Below are 25108 nucleotides of genomic sequence, written 5' to 3'. Positions count from 1 at the left end.
TGCATTTGCTCCTGTGGTGATTAGCAACATTCAGGTCAAGTCATATGGGATGAACTTTTCCATGAATATTCGGACTAAGGTAATTAATTGTATATGAGTCTGAAAGGGCAACACAGCTGCAGGTAGTGTGGAGCTGTCATTTCACAGAACCTCTGCTGTCTTAGTAGTGAAGGATCAAAACCAAGCGAAGATATAATTTCAACATTTCATATTTACTGTTGAAATCAACAGGGATGTGACTGCCATCCAGTACCTTGCCTTGCATGTGCTATCTATGTCTTGTAATCCCTGCCTGTGTCGCGAGGAACACATGGTTCACACTGACAATCATAATCTTCAAAGTGATCCTTCATAGCCTTGTGGATAAAACTAGTAAGGTTTGCTGGTTCAAAATCATGCATTCACATTATATATCATCCTCAGTATCTCCAGGGTATTCGTTCCAATAAATCTCCACTATAATCTGGATGCATTCTCCTCATGATAATTTTATTACCTCCCTTCGCTTGGTTTTTATCCCATCAGTGGTCTATGATGGGAAGTTGAGCGTACAAATCACAATTCATTTTCGCTTTTAAAATTATCTGACTGATTAAATTTGGCAACACAAACGATGCAGAGGAACTCAGAAAGAGATGAAAGTTCTTTTATTTATTTTTTTAAAGTTTCAAACCTGTCAATTTCTGCCATGCTTGCATGACACTGGATGCACCTGAGTTTGCAACAGTCATTTAACAAAGTTTCAGGCCAAAAGGGAATTGGGGGGTTGGGGGTGGGAGGGCGTATGTACACTCCATGCATCACCCCTCTGGATCCACCAATGAAGTTAATTGGCAGCCATTAATATTTTTCTCTCTGCTCCCCACTACTTTGTTTCTGTTGAATTATCACAGCAATGGGAAGACTATTTCACAAAACAGATGAACTGCTCAATCACAACAAACAAAACAAGGTAGAATTTGGGTGAGGGTTTTATTGGTTCATGGTCAATATAAATTTGGCACCATGTGCTCGTAAAATGGAAAATTAGCGTTCATAACATTGTTGGTTAAAACATTGCAAAATGTAATCTCAGTGCACTCTGAAATAATATACCTTAACAGCATGCAAATGGCAATGCCATTTAGAAACAACTATCAAGACATGAATAAGATTTTATTCTCTGATTTATTGTCATAAGTTATGCTGTAATTAGAATGAAACTGAAAACAATTTAAACATTTCATTAAAATTTCTTTGCTCTGACTATAATTCAGTAAATACAGAAACATGACATAGTGGTGCCATCTTGTTTCAGACTGAACAAAGACAGACGAGACAAATCTGGTGTGTAATACAGTCATCCCTTGCCACAATGCAGGTCTTGCGGTCCAAGGATGATCACATGCTTTTTTGACATACACATTGTGCATAACACAGAATAAAGGCCATGTCAAATAGTATCTTCCAAGGGCATAGCAAAACTGCTATTTCATGTATTGTGCCCAGACAAAACTATGTTGTGTCGTCAGGTGAAAAAACAGAGCCAGAAATAGCAATCACCTGTGATCCGCTCAAATGTATAATTGATTCAGTTAAAAACAAATCTGAAAATATAACTAATTTCTATTCCATCATCATCAGAAGAATTTCTATCTTAATCAGTTATTATAAAAAGGATAATATATGCTCATACAATAAAAAGGGATCAGATGAAAGAACAAGTGTTCCTTTACTTTTGTCCAAAGTTTCTTCTCAAGCTTTTTATCACATAGCTTGTGAAGAAACCTGGAAAAAAATAAGAGGACACTTGTGCTTTCCCTCAGTATATATTAATATCATACTACTAATATGCATGCTTTCTACATACATACTGAACATAATAATTAACTTGGGTTCACCACTGAGATGCAGGACATGCCACTTTGATAGTTAAAAACAGCAAGTTGGCAATCAACTGTCAAATATGATTTCATTTTGTCAATAACATAGGTCTAGAGGTCCATGTATGACGAGGCAGTAATCTGTTCATTATAGCAAGAGATGACCGTACTTGCAAATACATCACATTCATTTTTACGCCCATCTGAATACATTGTAAGCATTTCTTGCAACAATGTTAACCCAAAGTAATTGCACTGCCTGCATGCATGCATTCATTCATTCAGATCAACAAACAATTTCAGCAATGCTACCTTAATTGGGGTTTCAGTGCTCTAATGTGTAAATAGGAATAAATATCATCGATTTTGTTCAATGCACAGCATCATTGTAAAATGGGATATCTAAAGCACATTAATTCCTCGAACACATCTGCTGGTTAATTTCAGTGGCAGTACTGTTTCAAGCTAAAAAGGTAAAGAATGGATCAATGTACTTGATGAAATTTCAGTCTATGTCAGAAGTAATTCGTGCTGAAAATATTCTGATTCAGTGTCAGAAGCTGGTGAATGCTCGTAAAAAATATAATCAGTTGTAAACTTGAGTAATGTTTTTTTTCAAATACTCTTGAAATAGAATCTGGCAAAAAATGACAGAAGTGCTGATTCTGACCACTCATGGGGCATGTAGACACTGCCCTGTGTAACTTGGCCATTTTTCCCCAGGTACAACTGCCCTATTAGTCACTGACTGACTTCTATATGTACTCACTGCCATGGTAAAAGATGTCAATTCATCGTGACAATTTCACCAGGCATCATAGTTCATATTACTTAAAGGATTGTACAGGTAAATCAGCATGGGGAGGGAGTACTTGTATGCACTCAAACACAGATTTAGGTACATTCACACTACACACTATACAGACACTCCTTAATAGACAGTACCATGCCACTCACTAAAGAAGTTAACACACAACAGTATCAGACAGGCAGACCACGCTGCTAGTTATAATATTGCACTGAATGACTTTACCCATGCCACTTACAATGTCAATAGTCAGACCATAATCTGGGCTTATAGGACTAAATATCCACGCTTAAACAGAAATAATCTAGAAAAAAAGAAAACTATTCATAACAATATCCACACATGGCTGTTTAAAGAGATATCTAGATGGGGCCAACATATATAAATTCAGCAGTTAATGTTTACTGATGTTATCCTGAGAGATGGTCACCATTACTGTTTCTGTTTGCAAGATGTATCGTTGGGCTTCAAATCTGAGATAACCTCTGAAAATCTCCATGTGTTTCATTACAGACATGACTTCTTTTGGCACTTCAATTTTATGCGTAAACATTGATAAGAACATTCTGTATGCCGAGAAAAGCAACAATAAAAATGTAAATATGAATCTGACTGAAGGGTAAATAACACTATTTGGAAACATGAGCACCATGTAATTTTCATTCAAAGATGATCAGTGAAAGATCAAAGGCGTTGACAGTACTTTATCAGAAGATAACATGTTCTTTTTACATTGTGTCACAATGCCTTGGCATCACTTCACCATTCTAGTCTGCCCCCTCGTAATCAAACATTTTTGCATTACGTCAATGAAACCAGTGTCACGGTGCTATCGCTCCGTTACATCCCGTTTCTTTGTTTGCATTTGCTAACATTATTCAGCTAACATGTTTTCCTACAGGCAAAATGTCTCATTGTTTGACTCACAGTTTTCCAGTGGCACGTTAACTTCACAATGCAATCCCACAGTACAATCATGTAATGTCGCTTGACTAGTCAGCTTCATCTATATGTACTGATTTAAACTTAAGTTGGTAGTAGAAATACAATGTTCATATTGCCCCATATGGTTTATATTAATCACAGATGTAATTAAAATAATTTGGAGAATATATTTAATCTGAACATAAACCTTCATCAAACTGTTTATCATCTGTTTTATCTAGTAAAGTTTGTCTTACCGTAGGGCGGCAGTCAGGTCAAAGGAAAAGCACGTGAATTAGTCCTGTGTGAGGATTCTTAATTTTGATCACCGACACTGTCATTTGCTTTCTGCCTTAGATTATCATTGTTATTATCATCAGAAAGGACTGAATTTGGCATCTTACAAAAGGAATACCGTCCTCATGCTTTAATTATAATAGTTCAGGGCAAAACCATACTTTATTACAAAACACACTGGGGTAGAGCAAACTTTATTTCCTAATTAGGATATCAGGTTGCATCCCCCATATATGCTAAGCCAACCTCTTTTTGAACATCTCCGCACAAAATGCAAAATCCACCTGAATTTTAATTCTTGATTCACAGTGAAAACATATCATTTACTTCCTTAAAAGCAATTAATTCCAGTCTGATATAATTAGAATGGGTCTGCAAGTATTGGTTACATTTCTTGTCCAGAACAATCCACCACAATCTTCCATTAAAGAATAAAAATGCCCCAGTCTAATCACAGTTTGGCAATCTCCCTTAGATTCATCCAGTTGAATACAACTGACTAAGTGTGATTAAAGGCTACCTGTTTAATCTTACAAAAATGCCTCAAATTGTGCAGTTATCAAATATGTCAGTTATAAATCCATGTGTATTACTACACAAAAGGGACTTTCATTACTGGGTCCAGACATCAAATGTGAAAGTTGGAAAACTGAAAATATTTAAGTACTACTTAAAATAATCTAGTAAAAAACATATTATTATCTGTGGGTTGTCTCTGAACTTTGCAAAAATACACATGTTGAACACTAGACCCAAGCTGATTGTGATCAGTATTATAGCGATTTTGACATTATTATGAAAGAGCTGTTAGCACTGCTATTATATCTTAGTTGTATATATGACTAGTTCGCAACAATCTTCATCATGTAAAGATAGAGAGGACTGTTAATCTTAATTTCTCTCCATGCATGTACATCCTACTCTAAAATAAGACATCCATAAAACCACATGATTTACATTCCTCTTGAGAAGATTTCTTCATTACTGAAATCAGCTTGGTTGGAAGAAGAGACTGTTCTCACTTCCAAACAATAACATAAACTATTGTTTGCAGCAAATACACTTGGACTGAATAAGAACATTAATCAATGCACACAGCTCATATATGGCTAAACAGTAACTCACAGTAAAGGTTTATATTTCTGCATTCAAACCAAAAATGTGAAAAAGAAATTCTTGAAAAAGAAACCACACCTTGACAAGTAATAAGACACTTTACAGGGTCTGCATTCAAGCCTATATACTAGTATTCGATATACTATTTATCATCGGCCTTGTAAATGAATCAACAGCAGTGCATTCAAAATAAATATACTTCATAAATAAATAAAATCTCTACATGCACTGGGTTGTCCTGACACAGATGGCAAGTGGTCATGAATTACCTGTACTTTAGGTTGGTCATATCAATTATGCAATAAGAAAAATGACAATAATATATACATTCAACAACAACCACCTGAATTTCAATTGTTCACTGGTATATTACACGTTGGCACTTGTACAAACAAACCATCTGAGTAGTAACAAAATAATGGAAATACAAATAAAAACATCTCTGACTGTGATATAAAAGTGCATAAAAAAGTCAAAAAGACATCTGAGTGTAATATCATAGGGAAAAAAACTGCAAAATAGATTTCTAATAATTTGTACTACAATGTAATGCACACGTCTGAATGACCACAGCTAGTAGCAACAATCATACATACATCCCAATACAAATACTCCTGAAGTAAAAAATGGTTTAACTTGAACTTATCTAAATCTAACCATGATGCTGTCATGTTTGGCATTTGTTGATAAATTATTCTTAACTGTAACCTTGACCTTCCCTCATGGTTCTGATTCTAACCTTTTCTAGCCTTGGTTAATATGAAATGGGACACACATAACAGTGGTCTTCCCTTGCTGCTTGTCCTGAGTTTTTTATTTGTGTAACAAAAACAAATTAAAATACCGGTAAACAAATCCAAACAGTTGATAAAAAAGCAACATGTCGAACCATCTTCATATATACTGAGGTAAGTTTCAATATTTCCCCAAAAGATATCATATATACTGGTATATCGAATTACTAAAGTTGACATATACTGGATATACCCTTCTGTAACAAAAGGTCCCCAACCATACATGAAAAGCAGTGCAACCATGGTAACAACTCACAACTAAATTTTGTGCAAACAAAATAAAATAAAACCACCAATATCTTTGGAATGGTAGAACACAACAAATTAGATTGGACTTGGGTGAGTAATGGTTGTATAGTTCAAAATAATTGCTAAAAACATGCACACTGTTGACAAGCTTCATGCAGAATTTCTCTCGGTGGATGACAACATTGAGGGAAAACAATATTCTTGAATAAGGCTAGATAGTGTTAAGACACTACGAGCTGCAGCATCATGAACTAAATCAATGATTAACTAAGAGCAGCTATCATGTCCAGCAGAATTATTGCAATAATTATAACATCAAATTCATTAAACCAGTTTAATAATCACCATTAAAACAAATTACCTGTACCATTAATCTCATTGCATTGATGGGCTATTTTCATGAAAATATGAAAGTGCAGATGGGGATATTTACAATCAATTAACATACCGAATTGAATGTTGCGGGTCAAATATCAATGATAACTGGACCAAGGCTCATGTCATTACAAGAACAATGTGTAGTATTTTCCCTACACCATGGCGATGTCTTCACAGCACTGCCTGGTGCAAACATGGACTCAACATCAGCTAGTGTCACAACATCCGATAATGCACCAATACTCCCCTACCGCTATGTGTGTGGTGCTTGTGTGTCAGCATGTGTGTGTGGTGCATGTGTGTCAGTATGTATCATAATATACATATTTTACATTTCACCAGGTTTGTGCAACAACCATCACTACACCCTTCTCCTTGACTAATGAATGCCAGGCCACACACATGTTCCCTTTGCAGACTGTACTGGCATATTTCATATGAAGGTGAGCAATGAACACAAGTGAAACCCTTAAAACTATCCCTGCAGTAGAATTATCGTACAACATGAAGGAAGTGGATGCCACTGGTATGCTGAAAATATGCCACAATCTGTGTGAGATCCCTTGGCAGAGAAGGAAGTAATATTGAGTCAAGACTACATGTGACATTGCACATTGTGTGAAGTAGGTAAGCTTGGTAGGGGCCCTGATGACATGTTTAGCAGCTCTGAACTGTGATGTACAATGAATGTTGTAAGCACTATTGGCGGGATGATTGTCAGTTGACATGAGTGTCAGTTAGTTATATCTGATATTCAATTACACAAACACAACTAACAACTAGTCTGGCCCTTCATCATTCAATCCGCTTCCGCAGACTGCCATTTGTCACTCCACTTTGGACGGTGCCATTAATGATGCCATTCTGATGCTTGGTGCTACCATTCTCCACAGTGGTGGGACGCTGGGATTTGTTGATGTAGTTCTGGTAGTAGAAGTTGGAGAAGAGGACGATGTGTGAGATCATGTAGGTAAGGAAGCCAATATTGTAGCCAAGGGGGTAGCCACAGTCGAGGTATATGGAGTATATGGTATGGGAAAGGATGGCCCAGAACTGCATCTGTGGGAAGAGGAAGAAGAGAGACTGGCTGTTACATCAGGCACAGAAAATATTTCTGCAGAAATCAAATAACTTCCTTAGAACTTGCTCAAACATTATGTTGAGTTAGCAAAATTCTGACAATTTGTATTTCTAAAACAAGTACAAGTGTTAAAAGAAATCCAAGGTAGTCCAGCGGAAAGTACATGGCGAGAGACTCCCCCAACATGGACGTGAGTGTGAGTACTCACCAGCTGCATTGTGGTCATGTACTTCTTCCACCACAGGTACTTCCTCATGCTGGGCCCCATGGCAGACAGGAGGTAGTACAGGTACATGATTACATGGATCAAACAGTTGATGCTGGCTGAGAAGTAACCTGCAACATTCACTGTCTCATGACACACACCACAAAGAGATTCACAATCATCCAAAATAAAGATTGATTACAACAATAAAACAATAAAGACAGACGACAATATATGGAGGAACAACTTCTTTATCAACGCTTTGGTGTAGGTTTTGTTGGTGCATGTTATCTCACTGTTGTTCATCTGTATAATTTCATCTGTCCTTATTGATCCAGTGTCAGTGGAAACTTGAATCCTTTCAAATTCCCCTGAAGTGAACATACAATCACTCTTTGAGCCACCTCCCTTTTCCCACCAAACGCACCCACTTCACAATACACATGCCAAACCTCACTCTCTCTGATATATATATAGTCTGGTTCATAATTATTGAGAATTTTTCTTCTTACTTTGAGCTATCCTAACACCTCAACTGATTCACTGATACTTAAAACTAAGTAATGGTATAAGGGAGGTAACTCATCTTGGCCTACTGAGTATAGTACAATTAGAGTTACCTCCCCTGAATTTGTAGCAGACGTCATTTTCCTCAGCACTGTCAACAATGTCTGCTGAAGATAGAAGAAGGTTGATGTTTGAGTTGTGTAATCAAGGAATTGATGATGTAAATACATTGGCAGAGAGAACAGGAACTCCTCTTTCTACTGTGTATAGGATTAGGAAGAATTTTAAAGAGGGAAAGGATTTTGGGCACCAGAAAGGAGCAGGGAGACACAGAAAATTGGACTTCTCAGATCGCGTCCGGCTGGGAATTTTAGCGTCTAAAAAGCAAAGGGCAAGCATCTCCAACATCAGGTATGAAATGATAGAAAGGGGATCAACAGTTGTATCAAAATCTACAGTTAGAAGAAATTTGATTGATCTTGGATGGGAGAAAAAGACTGGAATTCCTTCTCCTCTCATGAAACAAGAACATAAAGACAGGCGTGTTGAGTGGTGTTTGGCACATGAAAACTTTGACTGGGAAAATGTGATTTTTACTGATGAAAGCTCAATATGGGTATATCCCAATAATGTGAAAATATGGACAAAGTCTGCGTCAGCACCGTTGTATCGACGACCTAAATACAGCCCAAAGTTTCATGTATGGGGAGGGATATCCTTATTAGGAACGACCCCGCTGTGTGTGTTTGAGGGAAATCTGACAAGTCAACGCTACACTAACATATTAGATAATTTTCTCCTTCCAAGTGCACATGTGTTTTATGGAAATGACTGGATTTTGCAGCAAGATAATGATCCTAAACACACCGCAAAACATGCCAAGCAGTGGATTCAGGAGAAAAATGTGACTGCTTTACCATTTCCAGCTTATAGTCCTGACTTAAATCCCATTGAGAACATTTGGGGGATGATGAAGGAATGTGTGAATCAAAAGGGGTTCACAAAAATTGAAGACATGAAGAGAGAAGTGGTCCGATACTGGGACAGCATAACCCACGAGACACTAACCTCTCTGATAGGAAGTATGCCTACCCGTCTTAGACTGTGCCGTGAAGCTCAAGGAGACTTGATAAAATATTAAATTGTTACCTACACAACATGAAAAGGTCAGTTCACTTTCACAATACATTCAGTTTTATCTGATTTGTTCTCGTTTAATAATATGAAATGCTTTAGCTATTCTCAATAATTTTGAACCATACTGTATATATATATATAAATGGTGAGAGAGGACGGTTTGGAGGCTTCACCTCATGAGTCAGGCTAAATATAAAATATCAATTTCATCATGAAAATAACATATTTCCTTATCCTGAATTGTGCTTTATGGCTTACCGAATCTGATGGAAAAGGTGGCAGGTAATGCTTTAGATGTTGTGGCCGGCTGAATATCTGAATATTGTTTATTACAAAGTGCTTTAGAGGTCCTAACTGCAGTCATCCTCTGCATGTAAGATCCTGTGCCAACACCAGTAAACCTAACAGATGCTGCCATACTCTGAGGTTTAGAGGCTTGCTGAGGGCTTCTGGTATTGACAACAGTAGGGTATTTCCATCTGCCATCTGGAACCTGAATCATTCTCTGTAGTTAAGAATCTGATGCCCAGGAACTTCAAGTCTTGTAATGGTTCCAATTCTGACTTCATGAGATTTACCAACCAACCCAACTGCATCAACAGGTTGATAAAAAAATTCAGCTGTTGTTCGAGTAGATCTGCTTCTTGATATGCCTGTATACTGTCGTAAAAGGTAAAAGGCACTGTGTAGACCTTTCTGATGTAAGCATGTGTCGATCGGTTTGGTTATTCACATAAATAACAAAATTCAAAATGGCAGTACCTTCCATTGGTAGTGATTGTCGTCGAACTGGAACCAAAGACAGTTCCTGGAATCTGAATGTATCTGGACATGGAGGTATGCATCCTGCAGATCTATACTCGTCAAAAAGTCGTTCGTTGGATGTTTCAGCTGGGGCAATGCATCATCTTGAACTTGTCCGGTCTGTCTCATATTGTATATGAGCGAGAACTTTTCTTTGCACTAGGATGATCAGAGAATAGCACCACCCACAACTGATGGTTCTACAACGACTGGATTTGGGAGCGACCAATCTTCCAAAACCTGATCTTCAGAACCATTCGGTAGGAAGGGGAGATAAGCAATAAAGTCAGAATAAGGAAAAATTAAAACAACTGATTTTTAAAAAATGTTGCTTTGTTGCATAAACAGCTGCATAATCAGTGTGGTACTGACCTTCACCTCCTGGGACGAACCTGGCCCCTGCCCACCAGAGAATGGGCATGGTGGAGTGATGGTACAGATGAAGGAATGAGATCTGGTTACTTTTCTTCCGCAGAACGAAAAACACCTGCAGAAATGACACAGTTAGGCAGGTGCTCACACTTACATTACTTCACTGATAACACAATACTTTAGCTGGGTCACAGAAATCACTCGTCTTTCCCAACACAAGAGGGTAAATGAATAGGTTTTACAAATGTTTCACGTCAAACTAAACATTACTTCAAACTAGCTGATGTCTTCTTATTAGAGGAAACCTCACTGTCAAAACATTTTTCATAGAGTAGTCTGAAATGGAAATCACCATTCTGAACCTTGTTTTGTAATGACACTCAAAAGACCAACATAGTGACAGGCTTATGTTGATTTCCTGTTAGTCATTGCACTGAATTGTCAAGTTCATGAAATCTATTTCTGACATATCCTCAGAAAAAATATCTTCAGATATCTGTCAACATTAGAGGTAGGCATAGATAAGCCATGAAAGGTTACTTTCCATACAATGTTATTAGTCATAAACGTGTCTCCCAAATACCAACAGGAAGTACTTACGGTATCTAGCAGCTCTATGAGCTTGGAGAAGTAAAACCACCAACACACATGTGCCAGCTGAAACACAAAAACAACTAGTGAGTGAGTGAGTTAGTTAAGATTTAACGTCACATGCTCTATCAATACATACTAATATTGAAGAGACAGTTCTATGAGCTTGGAGAAGTAAAACCACCAACACACATGTGCCAGCTGAAACACAAAACAACTAGTGAGTGAGTGAGTTAGTTAAGATTTAACGTCACATGCTCTATCAATACATACTAATATTGAAGAGACAGCTCTATGAGCTTGGAGAAGTAAAACCACCAACACACATGTGCCAGCTGAAACACAAAACAACTAGTGAGTGAGTGAGTTAGTTAAGATTTAACGTCACGTGCTCTATCAGTACATACTAATATTGAAGAGACAGCTCTTCAATCTTCCCAATCTGCAGAGTAACTGCTGGCTACTCACCCGCACTGCCATAGGATCATTTGAGTAGTTGACGGGTTGACAGGTTAGACTGAAGCCTGGCTGCAGCCACGCCGAGATGACAAACTGAAATGGAAAGCTGAATCAATGAGCGCTGTAAGGAGCAAGGTAGGTGTCAACACACATAAACATTGTTCAAGGTATCATAGAAACCAAAACATTTTTCTCACATATTAGATTAGAAACTGTTTTTAATTAAAAAGCATGATCACCCTGAAGGATTTTAGTATGCTAGCCCTGGGCTATTACTGAATGATACATAATTGTCACAGAAGATGGCTACCAAGTGTACCCAAGATAATGGTTTAGCAGATATACCTTGAACTTGGCTTGAACTGTTCAGTAAGTATTGTGATTGTCCTATCACCGTAAGTGTTTGTGAAAAAGGTGCAGCATAAGGTGAAGTTAGTCAGACTAACTGGTATCAGGGAGGCCAGAACTATTTTTGTTTTGTTCATGATTAAGTTCTAACCACTGTGATCCAGCACCACTGGTTTAATCCCACCAAGGACTATCATAATAGAAGTGAATCTGCGATTCGGACACTGCAGGTAGCCGCAACTCTTTTCCTTTCAAAACTGATCTTCAGCAAACCTCTGCTTGTTGTAAGAGATGACTAATGGGATTGGGTGATCAGGCTCACTGACTGGGTTGACACATGTCAAAGTATCCCAGATTGATACTCATGCTGTTGACCACTGGATTGTCTTGTCCATACTCCATTATTTTCATACTGCCACCATATGATATAGCTGGAATACTGCTGAGTGTGGCGTTGAACATCAAACAAACAAAAAAACATGAACAATATCCTGAAACCACTAATGGAGGTAACGCCAGTCAAAAATGTGCCTCCTCAGACAAATTAGTTAACAAGATCCTGACACAGTTAATGAAGGCAACTCTGTGCCAGTCTAAAATGTGCCTCCTTAGACAACTTGATTAACATGATTAACAACACAAGGGGTGGATTACCTCAACAAACATGTACATACACAGCAGCATGAGGAAGAAGTTGTATGCTACGAGGAGGTTGTTGACTTTGAAGGCTGGGCGATTGGACATCAGCTTGCTGCCCCCGGCAACAACAAGAAGATACACCAACACTGTTGCCACTGTTGGCCACACAGATTCCATCATAAACCATCCATCTGTACGGGGGTCTACAATAACATACATATCGGTTACCATTGTTACTTACAGTAACCATTACCATATGATGGACCATAACCATAGTTATCTTCTACTACGGCAGGAGTATTATCCATCATGATTACTGTACACAACAGCACAAATACAATAAACAGTTGTCACGGCTATTTTCTAAAAGAGCATAGGTATCAGTTACCACTGTTACAGTTTTGAAGGCCCGTGAAGATCTAATTCAGAAGTCTTCAGCAACCTATGCTTGCCACAAGAGGCGACTATGCTTGTCGTAAGAGGCAACTAACAGGATTGGGTGGTCAAGCTCACTGACTTGGTTGATACCTGTTATTGGTACCCAACTGCCCAGATCTATGCTATTGATCACTAAATTGTCTGGTCAATCCTCAGTTATTTACAGACAATGGCCATATAGCTGGAATATTGCTGAGTGTGGCGTAAAACTAAATTCACTCGCTACAGTCTCAACTACTCCACATCTCAACTACAAGAGATTCAACATCACAGATAACAGTTTAGAGGTTAACAATGTGTGTCAACAACAACTCACAATGCCATTTAGAAAGTGGTCAAATGTAACCACTTTCTCAGTAAGCACACATTCTAGTACAGGGGGAGCTGAGCGAGTTAGATGGCTGACTTAGTGTGCTGGCGATTAGGTGCCAGGCTCTGATGGTGTGGGTTCACTCACCTAAACTAAAGTACTTTAGAATCTGAACATAACTGAGAAAGTGAAATCCCAAATATCATAAACCTTGTAACTCATAAAAGGACTCCTACTCGGTCTGTGAACCAGCTATTAGTAAACACATGAAGATGGCAAACACCTCAAGAATGTATTAAAACATTATATTACCAGCAAATAGCTGCTTTGTACATGTCACAGTAAGAATAAAAATGCAATACACCCTGTCACATTTTTCATCATTTTCATATGAAAATCCTATCAATTAATTAAGAATGAAGAACACAGGTTTTATAGCTCTTGCTGGCAATACTAAAACCATAGTTTAGTGTAAGGAGTTTTAGCACTAAGCTATCAACCATCTCATGTCATAAATCACACAAGGTATATCTACAAGTGGGGTTGCTAAACAATGCTGAAACTTCTTATTGATAACACTGAACATATTTTTTACACACCATGTTCATACCATGAAGCCCTTACCTCTCAACTCGGTCATGACCCATGTGTATTTGTCCTTTAGCTCTGTAAGGGCTGCCATGGTTAGGTCAAGGTCACCACTTTAGGACGGCTGCAAAAGGCAAATGAATCAAAGTACAAATGGCCGATGTTGTTGTGGAACATACTGGAACATCCCCGAGTAGTGAATGGGTGAGTGAGTATGATTTTACGCCACTTTTAGCAATATTCCAGCCACATCATGGTGGGGGAACACCAGAATATGGGGAATCAAATCTGGATCTTTTGACATAAAGACCAGATGCTTTAGTTTAACCCCTAGGGTATCTAGCTTCCCAGAGTAATGTGTGCTCATCTTGTTCAGTAGCTACTCTGTTTCCCTGACATAACGCACACTGACCAGTACTTTACTCCTGGTTCAATGATGCCTCCATTACAACTGGAAGCACCATGTAGCAAAACAACCTTGCTCCCAAGATGGAGACATAACCAATGTTTCTTTTATCAGTTGTATACCAGACACCAAACTGACAGGCATAATATGGCTTGGACCAGTAAATTCAAGGGCTGTCTAATCCTTGTGGAAGTGAAGTGTACATACACTGTTATCCATCTGTATATTGGTCGGTACAGATGGATTGTATGATATATATTCTGGTGGTGAGTGGTCTTGAGCTCCGGCCACAAAGCAGCTGAATTTAAGCAACACTGGTCACAGAGAGTCCTTGGATAGGTGACTTCAGTCCTGCCCAGCACCGAAGCACATGTGATACACATGGTGTCACCTTAGGTAAATGAGTTTGTTAAAAAAATTGCCTCTGTTTAACTAGCAAAAAATGGATAAGTCATGTTACTATCAACCTAGCACATTACAGGCAGCTTGGGTTATCCAGGGTAATAATAATCAGTGATAATTATCAGTAAGCAGTGACACTTCATTATCGCCAGGGAAATATGGGTTACATGAGCACAAGGGTTTGCCTTGTGATAAACAAATTAGGAATTAATACAAAGGTCACATATATAATTTAGACTATACTAGTCACTAACAAGTAGATGTTCAATAATTTAGGATCACAAAAAAAACTTTGTGCAAGCATGTATGAATACTATCCGGGCCCTGTTTGTTCTCAGTATCAGCAATCTGAAATGTCTGTAAAAACTCAGAGAACAGAGCCTCTCCTGAACCTTACATACTTGTTTGCATCCTATGTGAGTTATAAGTCAATGATGCTTTCTAGATATTAACACTGCTCTGTTCTGCTATCATTATCAGAACTGGATGGATTTAAACATGTGATATCTTTCCTAAAATCTTTTCATTTTGATACAAATAATTATCCTTTCTTACATCAAAATGCAAAATTCACTTCATTTCTGTAAAACAGTTCTGCAAAACCTGCACTATTATTTTTATACAGTAAAAGAATTGACAAAAGTGTCAATGGCTAATGTTAATGAACTGTGGTCTATTAAAATTTGATAACATTTGGGTTAATGTTTACTGCACTAAAACTCTATTATAAGTGGATAACTCACAATAAGTGACTAGATTCACTAACAGCCTTTCATCACATGGTTTTAACTTCCTTTTTTACTTTCTCACTTGTTAACAAAGTTAAGTCAACACAATGCCAAAGTAACATGGTGAAATAAAAATAAAACAAAATAAATGCAGATGCCAAAGAAATATGGAGTAGATCATTGCATCCGAAAAACCGAAAAACATCCTGCAGATTCCATTGGGGAAATCCATTTCTACTGGTGGCATGTCTGCATGAGTAACTGTACTTCACAATATTCACATATAACTTTATTACAGGATTTTTATTCATGTCACAGAAAGAGAATCATTTTAATCAAAGTACCAGTTGAACGAGTTTGCCATCTTCACAACTGAATTCTTCAGGAAAATTACCCAACATTCTTTCTTCCTCCTGATATTGTTCTGATTTTACTTCATGTATTTAGTGACAATCCACTACGAAGATGACACTTAATTTGTACTGTTTGGGCACAAAATGCACAATGTTCTATTGTCCTAGCTGACAAAAGCCTGTTGCCATAGCAGGTTATGCATAATTCACATGGCCAGTTCATGCAGACCTGATTTGACTGTCTAATCATGCTGACTTTAGCATGCAGGCTGATAAAGAATCATAAGGTTGGGATATCAAGAATACTTTTGGAAAACTTATATGGAATTAAACTAATTCTATGCATAACAAGCTGTACCACATGTATCTTCAGAGACATATAGTCATTATGCACAGATTGTGACAGATGTATGGGTAAATTGCCTATGTTTCCTGAAGGGGCATAATGAAATCTGTGCTTCAATTCCTGACCAATACATTAATAATTACAAAATAACCAATGATCATAAGGAATTATGAAAAACTTGTCCACAGTGAATTAACTGAAAGACCCAAGTCATCAACCGTGCAAGATGAAAAAATGCATGTTTATCGAAAACTTATTATATTTGTACCCTGTACGTAGTCCCTGCTTGTCTAAGATGCTTCGGTGAAGGATCAAAGGCGCCAACAATACTTTATCAGACGTCCTCATGCTTTAGCTATAATAGTTCAGGGTGAAAATGTGCTTTATTACACTATACATGGTGGTAGAGTGAACTGTATTTCTTAAATACATGTTACTAGTTGAGTTAATAAATAGTGATATCACGAAACAGTATTACTGTTTTTAAGACAATACAATTATCAATATATTCCAAACTGCATCGATATTTAGTTTTGAAAGCATTGCAACTGTATCACGTTTTCTGTTGTTTATGACAGTTATAATTGTGAGTTATAAATGAGAGTTATAAATGAGAGTTTTTCACGCACAAAGAAGGGAAATTAGAACTTTTTAATGTCTGAGAGAAAAAATGTTTATCTTTTCATGGACAATTTTAAAATCTTATAGTTCAAAATGTAACTAAATTAGGCATCAATTTATGAAACTTCAGTATTGTGACATTCCATATTAATAAATAACACCTTATAAGAGAATGGTAAATAAATTTTAATGGCAGGATAAAGGTTCTAACAATGAATGTTTGTTTCATAAGTATTTTGCCATATTTTATCACATCATCAAAACTTATGAAGAAATGGTTTTGCATGGATAATCAGTTAACATGTCTCTGAATCTCCCCAATTAATTATCCTAAACAATTCTCAACTGCTCAACACACTCTTGGATGCCAGACACAATGTTAGTTCATTTGGTTCCAGTGTGTTGAGGCAGTATGGTAGCCTAGTGGTTAAAGCCTTGGCTTATCACACCGAAGACGCAGGTGTGATCCCCTTATGGATAAAATGTGTGAAGCCTATTTCGGTTCCATCCTCTCTCCATGATATTGTTGGAATACAGCTAAAAACGGTGTAAAACCATACTCACTCAAACCAGTCTGGTGGGAAGTTTGTTTACCAGCTGAAGCCTGTTCCAAAACATTCTCCTATATAACCTCTACTGTAAATACTCATTTCACTGCCATGAATAATTCACCCAACCCGGGGAGCATCTCACTAATTTAAATTCAAACAGGTATTGCTTGTTAATGTGTCTGTAACATGTGACACACATACAGAGGAACATAACCAGATGTAAATTAATTGTCATAAGTCAGACAGATTTTAAAGCAGATTCTTTTAAAGACAGATTACATCTGGTCTCAAAAATACCAAATACACTGAGGTTTAGAAACAAGAGTCATCAGGAGATGACATGTCCCCCCCCGGCCCCACATATTTGAAAGGACAAATCTTCCGACAGTTACTTGATGTTTTCTTAGATTACGTTTGAATCGTTTCCATGGAAGTCATGAAAACTATAAATGCCACATATCTGTAAACAGCAAAAGGCGCCATTGCAAGATCTGTCTCATACATCTGCCAAGATCTGTTGAAAGATATGAAATAGGTTTCGAGTTGTGCTCTGAAAACGAAGTTTTTCCCTCCATTTTGAGACTAAGTCAGAATTGTTTCAATGGGAACCTGGGAAAAACAAAAATGCCAAAACATTATAAATAGCAAAAGGCACCACTTTGTGGTCTGCCTCAAATACCTGCCAAGTTTTGCCTCAAGATATAACATGTAAATAATTTTCGAGTTGTGCTCCATAAACGAAGCCCATCCCTCAATTTTGAGACTAAGTCTAAATCATTCCATGGAAACTGGGAAAATGATAAATCACAAAAATTTGTAAATAGCAAAAGGCACCACTTTAGGGTTTCCCCTACATATCTGCGAAGTTTTGAAGAAAAATAGTAAGAAGTTTTTGAGTTGTGCTCCGGAAACGAAGCCCATCCCACCATTAGACCAACTGTTCCATGGAAAAGAAAAAAAAAAAAATGCCAAAAATCTGTAAATAGCAAAAAGCACAACCATAGGTTCAAACTATTATTCTGTTCTAAAAATATTGACCGGTTTCTGAGTTATGCTCTGGAAACAAAATGATGATGGACAGACGGACAGACAGGCAAGGCATTAACCTCGCCCCTCATTACATGCTGGGGAGATAAAAACAAAGCTAAAAGTGTTGCTGAATACCAAAAGAAAACTGTCACTACCAAATCTAAATGATAACATGTTTTTTTTAACACAGCGACTACCTGCAATTGACCAACAGACAGAAAATAAACAAGGAAAGGCATTTGTGTGAAATGTTCTTTCTCCTTTATTTTGGTTACACAGTTTTGCTGTTATTTTGTTTTTGAAACATTCAATGCAATATGTATGCAAACAAACAAAAATTAATTCATTTTGTTGTACTTCTGTTGCAGATTTGATAAAATACAAGTACACGCGTTATCATGGAATGAAGGCAGGCATAAACCATTCCAGACAGACAGACAGGTAGGTTTATTTTGTAGAATGGCCATGAGGCCAAAAGTACAATGACATTAATTTTCCATAATTTTCCTTGATCAGCTGACATGGGCAGTACAATGGTACAGGCATCATAAACTGCCATGGCGTTTGTTTACAAATATGGCTAGGTGTAAAATAACATTTTTATTTTGGTAATTAAGTAAATTACCACACTTCTGTGTGTTGGGATTTACATAACAATATTGAGGTTTCTTTGATGCCTAGTGGTGAGCACAAATGAAAATGAAATACACTATCAGATAATTGAGGTACAGTATTTTGATGACGTAATAACTGTATGACGTTATCCCGCTGTTTCCCACTGCTCCCATGTCAATGTTTGATGTAGCTGTTCTGTAAATCAACATTGTGCATCCCTATCACCTATTGCTTGGCGATGATGTTTCCTTCAACGGAGAACTATGTCAACTTGTTGAGTTCCTGCAGCCGGTGAAAATTAGCAAGGGGTATTTTTTCCTTCAATTTCTATGACAGCAGTAAGCAATAGATCTACTAGTTGAGTTGGTTTTGAGTGCATCACCATGCTTTCTACCAAAATATTACTCATTAGTCAAAGTAGAAAGTGTAGATTGAACTGTATAATCACACAGCATGAGTGTTTGAAAGTATAATAGTTTCAAAGACAGCGGTGTTTGTGTCTAATATTTTTGGAGGCAAAAGGGAAAAACTAACAAGAAAATAAAATTCAGTATTAAATCAATAACGAAATTCAGTCGCAAAAATAAAGCTAACAAATTTAACCAATAAAAGATGGCTTTACCGTAACAATGGACTCTATGAATGGAATAGCTGTCAGTTAGCCCTGTTCATGGATTAATAATATATGATCCGAAGAATAATTATTGCTTTTCAAGACATTTAAATTCAGAATGTTACCTGTAAATGTCATGTAGCATCTTAGAAAAGATCTACAGTTTGTTTGTTTGTTTTGCCCTGAACTGTTATAATTAAAGCATGAGGACAGTAGTTCAAGACAAGTCATGCTTGTAATGTTCAGAACATTAATGTATCACACTAAAATACTGCAACAAAAAACAAATACTGTAAACTTGACTTATGTTAAATGTGTATTCAACACCTTTAACACAAAAATTAAGACCACTGAAAGATTAGTCTGGTTTCTAGAGAATGCAACACTTCCATGAGAATATACTTTCATACTCATTTGGCCATGAGTTAGTTTTCCTATTGCCTCTAACATTATTTAAGTTGTCTCACAGCATGTAAGATTATAAAAGGTAAAATGCCTGGGGTGGAATATACTGGATGCGAGGAACCAAACCCAGTCTTCGTCATGACAAGATAATGCTTTGACCACTAGGCTACCCCACCACCCCTTTATGCTGTAGAAGTAAATGAATTCTGACAGGAACATCATAAAATTGGCTATTATTATGCCTTTTCATGTTTAAATATTCAACACTACATTGTGAGTAAGTGTGTAAATGACTTTAAAATGTATTGAACTTAATTTCAAGTAAAAACACTGATGCAGAGCTTTGATGTTGACCACGCTGATTAAAAGTTATGAGCACAGACATAGAAAAGGCAAACCTAGAAAACCTAGAAAAAGCATCTCTGACTCAGAATGATGACAATTTTTTAAAGAAACAACAACTTACTGTATGTTCCATGTCTCTGTCTATAATGTATCAGTGTCTATGTAAACTTGCTCTTGAACAGTTCTCATCTCTCTAAGCTTGAAGCCACGTGTTAAATGCATTTAAGGCTGTCCAGACGTATATCCGGAATCATGAGTTTGTACATGTTGATATATGATATGCAGTCATCAGGGAGCCACAGAACAACAGACTAATATCCCAATATATATACTTTTAATCAGAATGTGGCGGAAACTAATAAGAATGTAATTGCATTTGTCTCTATCTTATGCATATCATATCATTATGTATGAAATGTTACCAGCTAAAGTTTTATTTTCATAGCATATACTCAGTACTCACTAAACTTTTATTTTACAGTTTCATACATATTTATACTTTCAAGCACTGTAACAACTTTCCAATTCTTATCAATTTGCAATTTTTTCACATTGTTTTCCCTTTTCTAACCCACTAGGTGTGCTGATCAGGATGGTCCAACCTATAAACTTACAGCTCATGTATGCGTGATGGGAGCTGTATGTTTTATTATCACACTTACAGACGGTTAACAATAGCCTTCACCTTTTTGGGTAACGTTCACACTGACATGAGGACAGAATATCTTTTCCCTTGAACAATGACATACCTTGTATTATGTCCTGAAACACTTGCTTTGTCATTTCATGAAACACCCTGGATGCTTATATTACAATCATCAATCACCTGATTCATCTAAAGCAAAGTAGCAGAGCAGCTGATTGTTCATTTCAGAGTGTGTTTTGTTGATGTTTTGCAATTGATAGTTGAATTTACTGGAATTTGTTGCTTTGTTTCAATGGCACCAATGACACCATGTGATATGCATTAAACATTGCAATGTTACGCAATTCCTCATACGTTTGGCTCAGAGGTTATCAACCTACCCTTGTACATACTTGTTACACTAAGCATTTACGCTGCAAGTCAGGCTTATGGGCTGTTCACACAACACTGCTTTTGTCAAACAGCATTTCTTCATTTTGAAGGTTTGTGTCAAGGTTTGGTTTGCACATAGTTTCATTAAAATTATTTCTCAAATTCAAAAGCAAATTTGTCTATCATCTGTCTTTAACCATGGCAACGATAAAATGAATTAAAATCTAAGTTGTGCTGATGCTCTTTGATCATTCCTTACTTCAGGCTTGCTGAGAACCTTTATTTCATGGTGCTGGAGCCAAATGATCAGAGTCTGAGAGCATGGTTCTGCCATTGCTCAGACTGCAGACAAAGGTGCAATCTCTATCATGTGACTCAAACCTGTCACTACAGTCAGACCCATGAAGATCCCAGGGTAGAATAGGCCTTCAGCAACCCATGCTTGCCATAAAAAGCGACTGTGCTTGTCATAATAGGCGACTAATGGGATCTGGTGGTCAGGCTCACTGACTTGGTTGACCGTGTCATCGGTTCCCAATTGCGCAGATCGATGCTCATGTTAATGATCACTGGATTGTCTGGGCCAGACTCGATTATTTACAGACCACCGCCATATAGCTGGAATATTGCTGAGTGTTGCTTAAAACTAAACTCACTCACTCACTCATTACTGGTGTTTTCACTTAACAGAAAATGTGAAGCTACTCACTCACTACAATCATTTCACCAAAAACAATTCTCAGGTTTGTTTACATTATGTATATGTACTGCCATCATCTAAATTAGGAGTAAGTGTGTTTCACACTCAGCTATATTGCAGCTAAATGGTAAATAATCGAGTCTGGACCAGACAATCCAGTGATCAATAACATGAGCATAAATTTTTGCAATTGGGAAACACTGCCATGTGTCAACCAAGTTAGTGAGCCTGACCACACAATCCTGTTAGTCAGCTCTTACAACATGCACAGTCACCATTTGTGGCAAGCATGGGTTGCTGAAGATCTATTCTACCCTGGACCTGCAAGGGTCTTCACCATCAGGTGTATGTACTCCTTATTTTTGTAGACAGGACAGTTGGAAAACCTAAAGAGTACACTTAGAGTACTGTAAGGAATTTATCTGAGCATCAGTAACCTTGTGTTTTGTTTCATAGATGAACTAAAACATTGTCACTCTCATGTAAACAGGTCAATTTACAATAAAACAATACTTTTTCAAATAAATACATCTGCAAATGATTTTAAGACCACGCACCATTGCTGTGGGGCATATCTGCTACACTTTCAAAATTAATTCCTACCATATCGTGCACATTTTTTCACTGTACATATGCAGATATGGCCCTTATCTATAGTGTAGTGTAGTAGTCACAAAGTGTATAATGAGTCAAGCAAGCGACTAAGCATCAATAGAAGTCAAATAAGACCCTCACTAAGCTGCACTTTCTGCAATCCAAACTACTGATGCAGTGTTGAGACTGACAAAACTTGATCAATGCTAAATCTCTGAATATGTATAAATTTGACTGTAACAAACAAACCTATTCAAATTGAAAAGGAGCCAACGGAAGACCAGAGATTCAGGACCTGAGGAAATCTAGACTTGCTTCATTTTAAGGCTCTAGTATTGCAGAGAGGGACAGCATGTAAGGAAAATAATATGATTCAGGACTGTAAGACTGACTGACCTTGTGTGGGAGGCAGAGTTTACAAATCCTTGAAATATTGACGCTATCTATTCTGTAAGCATATATACACTTCAGATCCTTTAAGTATGTGTAAAATGTCTATACTTCCAAGATGAATGCACCAATGGTAACTTTCTGGATTAAACATTTTAAACTGATTTCATCAAACCTGAAATACTAAACAGATTTTTCTATTTCCATTATCAAATGCCCTCGTGAGAAACTGTAGAACTGAAAATTCCCCTCCTGTGACAACAACAATACTGCTTGTTAACTTAGACAATTAACTGGTAATCCACATTGCATTAACAATACTGACACTAACAACTTCTATCTTGTACAATTGCCTAATTAGCATTGATTAGTCACTACTGTAATTCTAATAAATCTAATTGTTGTGTTGGCATTTAATTATCAATGTTTTCATAATGAGCTGTAAACCAACATAAGTCACTGACAATAAAACAGAATTGGGAAGTTCTTCTAAAAATATTAAGCATTAAGTGAATACATTTTGATGTCAGATCAACACTATCGTCAATTATGTGCTGATATATTTTTCTCACATTATCAGACATAAAAAGAAACTTTTATCAACTTCTTTCAAAGAAACACTGAACTTATGAAACCATGATGAAGGCTAGTGATAAACAGTTTTGAGTATCATAAGCTGTTATGAAATAATAACGGTATCAGAATAGTTGCTACAAGAGTACTGTTACTTAGAAAACTCAGTTTTCTATCAAATTACCCTGTGATGATGTTTATTTTAAGAAACAAGTTCTTACTCTATACTTGAATGCATTATCAGGACAGATAACTGGAAAATGCTGAACATATGTACAGGCTTAAAAGTTTCATTTTTTTTCTGAACATTGATTTTGTACATGACAAGCAGGGGGGTCACTTACTTTGTACATTAATTTTAGGACGGGTGTTTCACACTGTACAAGCAACACCATAAAAATCATCATCACCGCTCTCCCTAGCCTTTAATGATGAACAGTGCCATACTCTTTTATTTCATCCATGTCATGAACAGTGCCATACTCTTTTATTTCATCCATGTCATACATTACCATGAATTTTATAGATATTTGTTCATATCAACATGTCTGTACCTGGATCTTTCACAATGGGTAATGCAACCACATAAAACTAAAATAGTAGAAAACATGTAAAACATGACTGGAATGGGTTTTAAAATAATATTTAAGATTATACATTTCATTTCAAATACACTATTGATATATTTTACATACAAAAATCCTCAATCACCTGCAAACATTTCAACCATAATGTGCATAGTAAATCAAAAATAAAATTCAAAGGTAAAACATGTCCTTACCAATGTCAATTTTTCTTGACGATCACTTCTCTTCCTTTAAACTTTGGGTATTGGGGGTATTTAAATGAGGTGCCTGTCATCCGATCAAAGATATTGTAATCACTCTGCAATTCGCCTAGAATGCACAACGCAAATATCAATTATAGTTACGTATAACCGCTATCATTCACTGGACTTTAGACTCATACCACGATCTTGGTCTAGTGGGGTGAGTGTGGTTTTCCCCTCTATTGGCACAGGGTTCATCATTGTAACGACCCCGATAACGTAGACCACTGGATGTGTTAAAGGACAGCGTGGAGTGGCGTATAACATATCCTGTGAACTATAATGACACTACTGTAAAACAGTTGCACTGTAGTATTCTAATCGCTAGATTGACAGGGTGGTACTGTAAATCGATCATGTGCAATATGACCTTTGCAGATACAGCGCTTGGAGTTTTCAATGAACCATTTTCGATAAAGTAAAAAACACATATGGCAATATTCGTGTTTGGAGACTAAAATCATGCACTAAGAGTACTTACAGCAATGATGAACAGTCAGGGTTGATGCGGTGCCTGGATACTGAAATGTGTTGATTTACACGAGGTTAGAGGTCACTTCTCCAGACTGGGATTCACCGGACACTTCCTCCGACAAGAGCCAATCATGTGTAACTTAAGAAAATATCTCCAATGATGGATTCATTTACAGTGAAGTTCATTGGCTAATGATAAATGGAATTCC

The 25108-nt window shown here is 37.1% G+C and overlaps 1 protein-coding gene across 1 annotated transcript; it reads right to left on the bottom strand.

The window, feature by feature from the left end:
• Positions 1-7123: 7123 nt before the first annotated feature.
• LOC137261029 (very long chain fatty acid elongase 2-like) lies at positions 7124-24971 on the bottom strand. The gene is made up of 8 exons (XM_067798687.1): positions 24907-24971; positions 13944-14031; positions 12587-12774; positions 11594-11677; positions 11135-11191; positions 10535-10649; positions 7718-7845; positions 7124-7487 (listed from the first exon to the last, which is right to left on the bottom strand). The coding sequence occupies exons 2-8, from the start codon at positions 13999-14001 to the stop codon at positions 7224-7226; spliced, it is 894 nt and encodes a 297-aa protein (XP_067654788.1). The 5' UTR covers positions 14002-14031; positions 24907-24971; the 3' UTR covers positions 7124-7223.
• Positions 24972-25108: the final 137 nt, after the last annotated feature.

This window comes from Haliotis asinina, chromosome 14, assembly GCF_037392515.1.
Source record: "Haliotis asinina isolate JCU_RB_2024 chromosome 14, JCU_Hal_asi_v2, whole genome shotgun sequence".
Lineage (NCBI taxonomy): Eukaryota > Metazoa > Mollusca > Gastropoda > Lepetellida > Haliotidae > Haliotis > Haliotis asinina.
Note: the sequence above shows the minus strand (reverse complement) of the source record. Positions and strands in the feature narration are given on the sequence as shown.

Excerpts from the sequence above, each read along its gene's own strand:
- LOC137261029 (XM_067798687.1), bottom strand. The coding sequence starts at position 14,001 with ATGGCAGCCCTTACAGAGCTAAAGGACAAATACACATGGGTCATGACC. Across the intron at positions 12,775-13,943 it reads GGTCATGACCGAGTTGAGAG|ACCCCCGTACAGATGGATGG; the intron begins GTAAGGGCTTCA and ends ATGTTATTGTAG. Across the intron at positions 10,650-11,134 it reads TCATAGAGCTGCTAGATACC|GTGTTTTTCGTTCTGCGGAA; the intron begins GTAAGTACTTCC and ends TCATTTCTGCAG.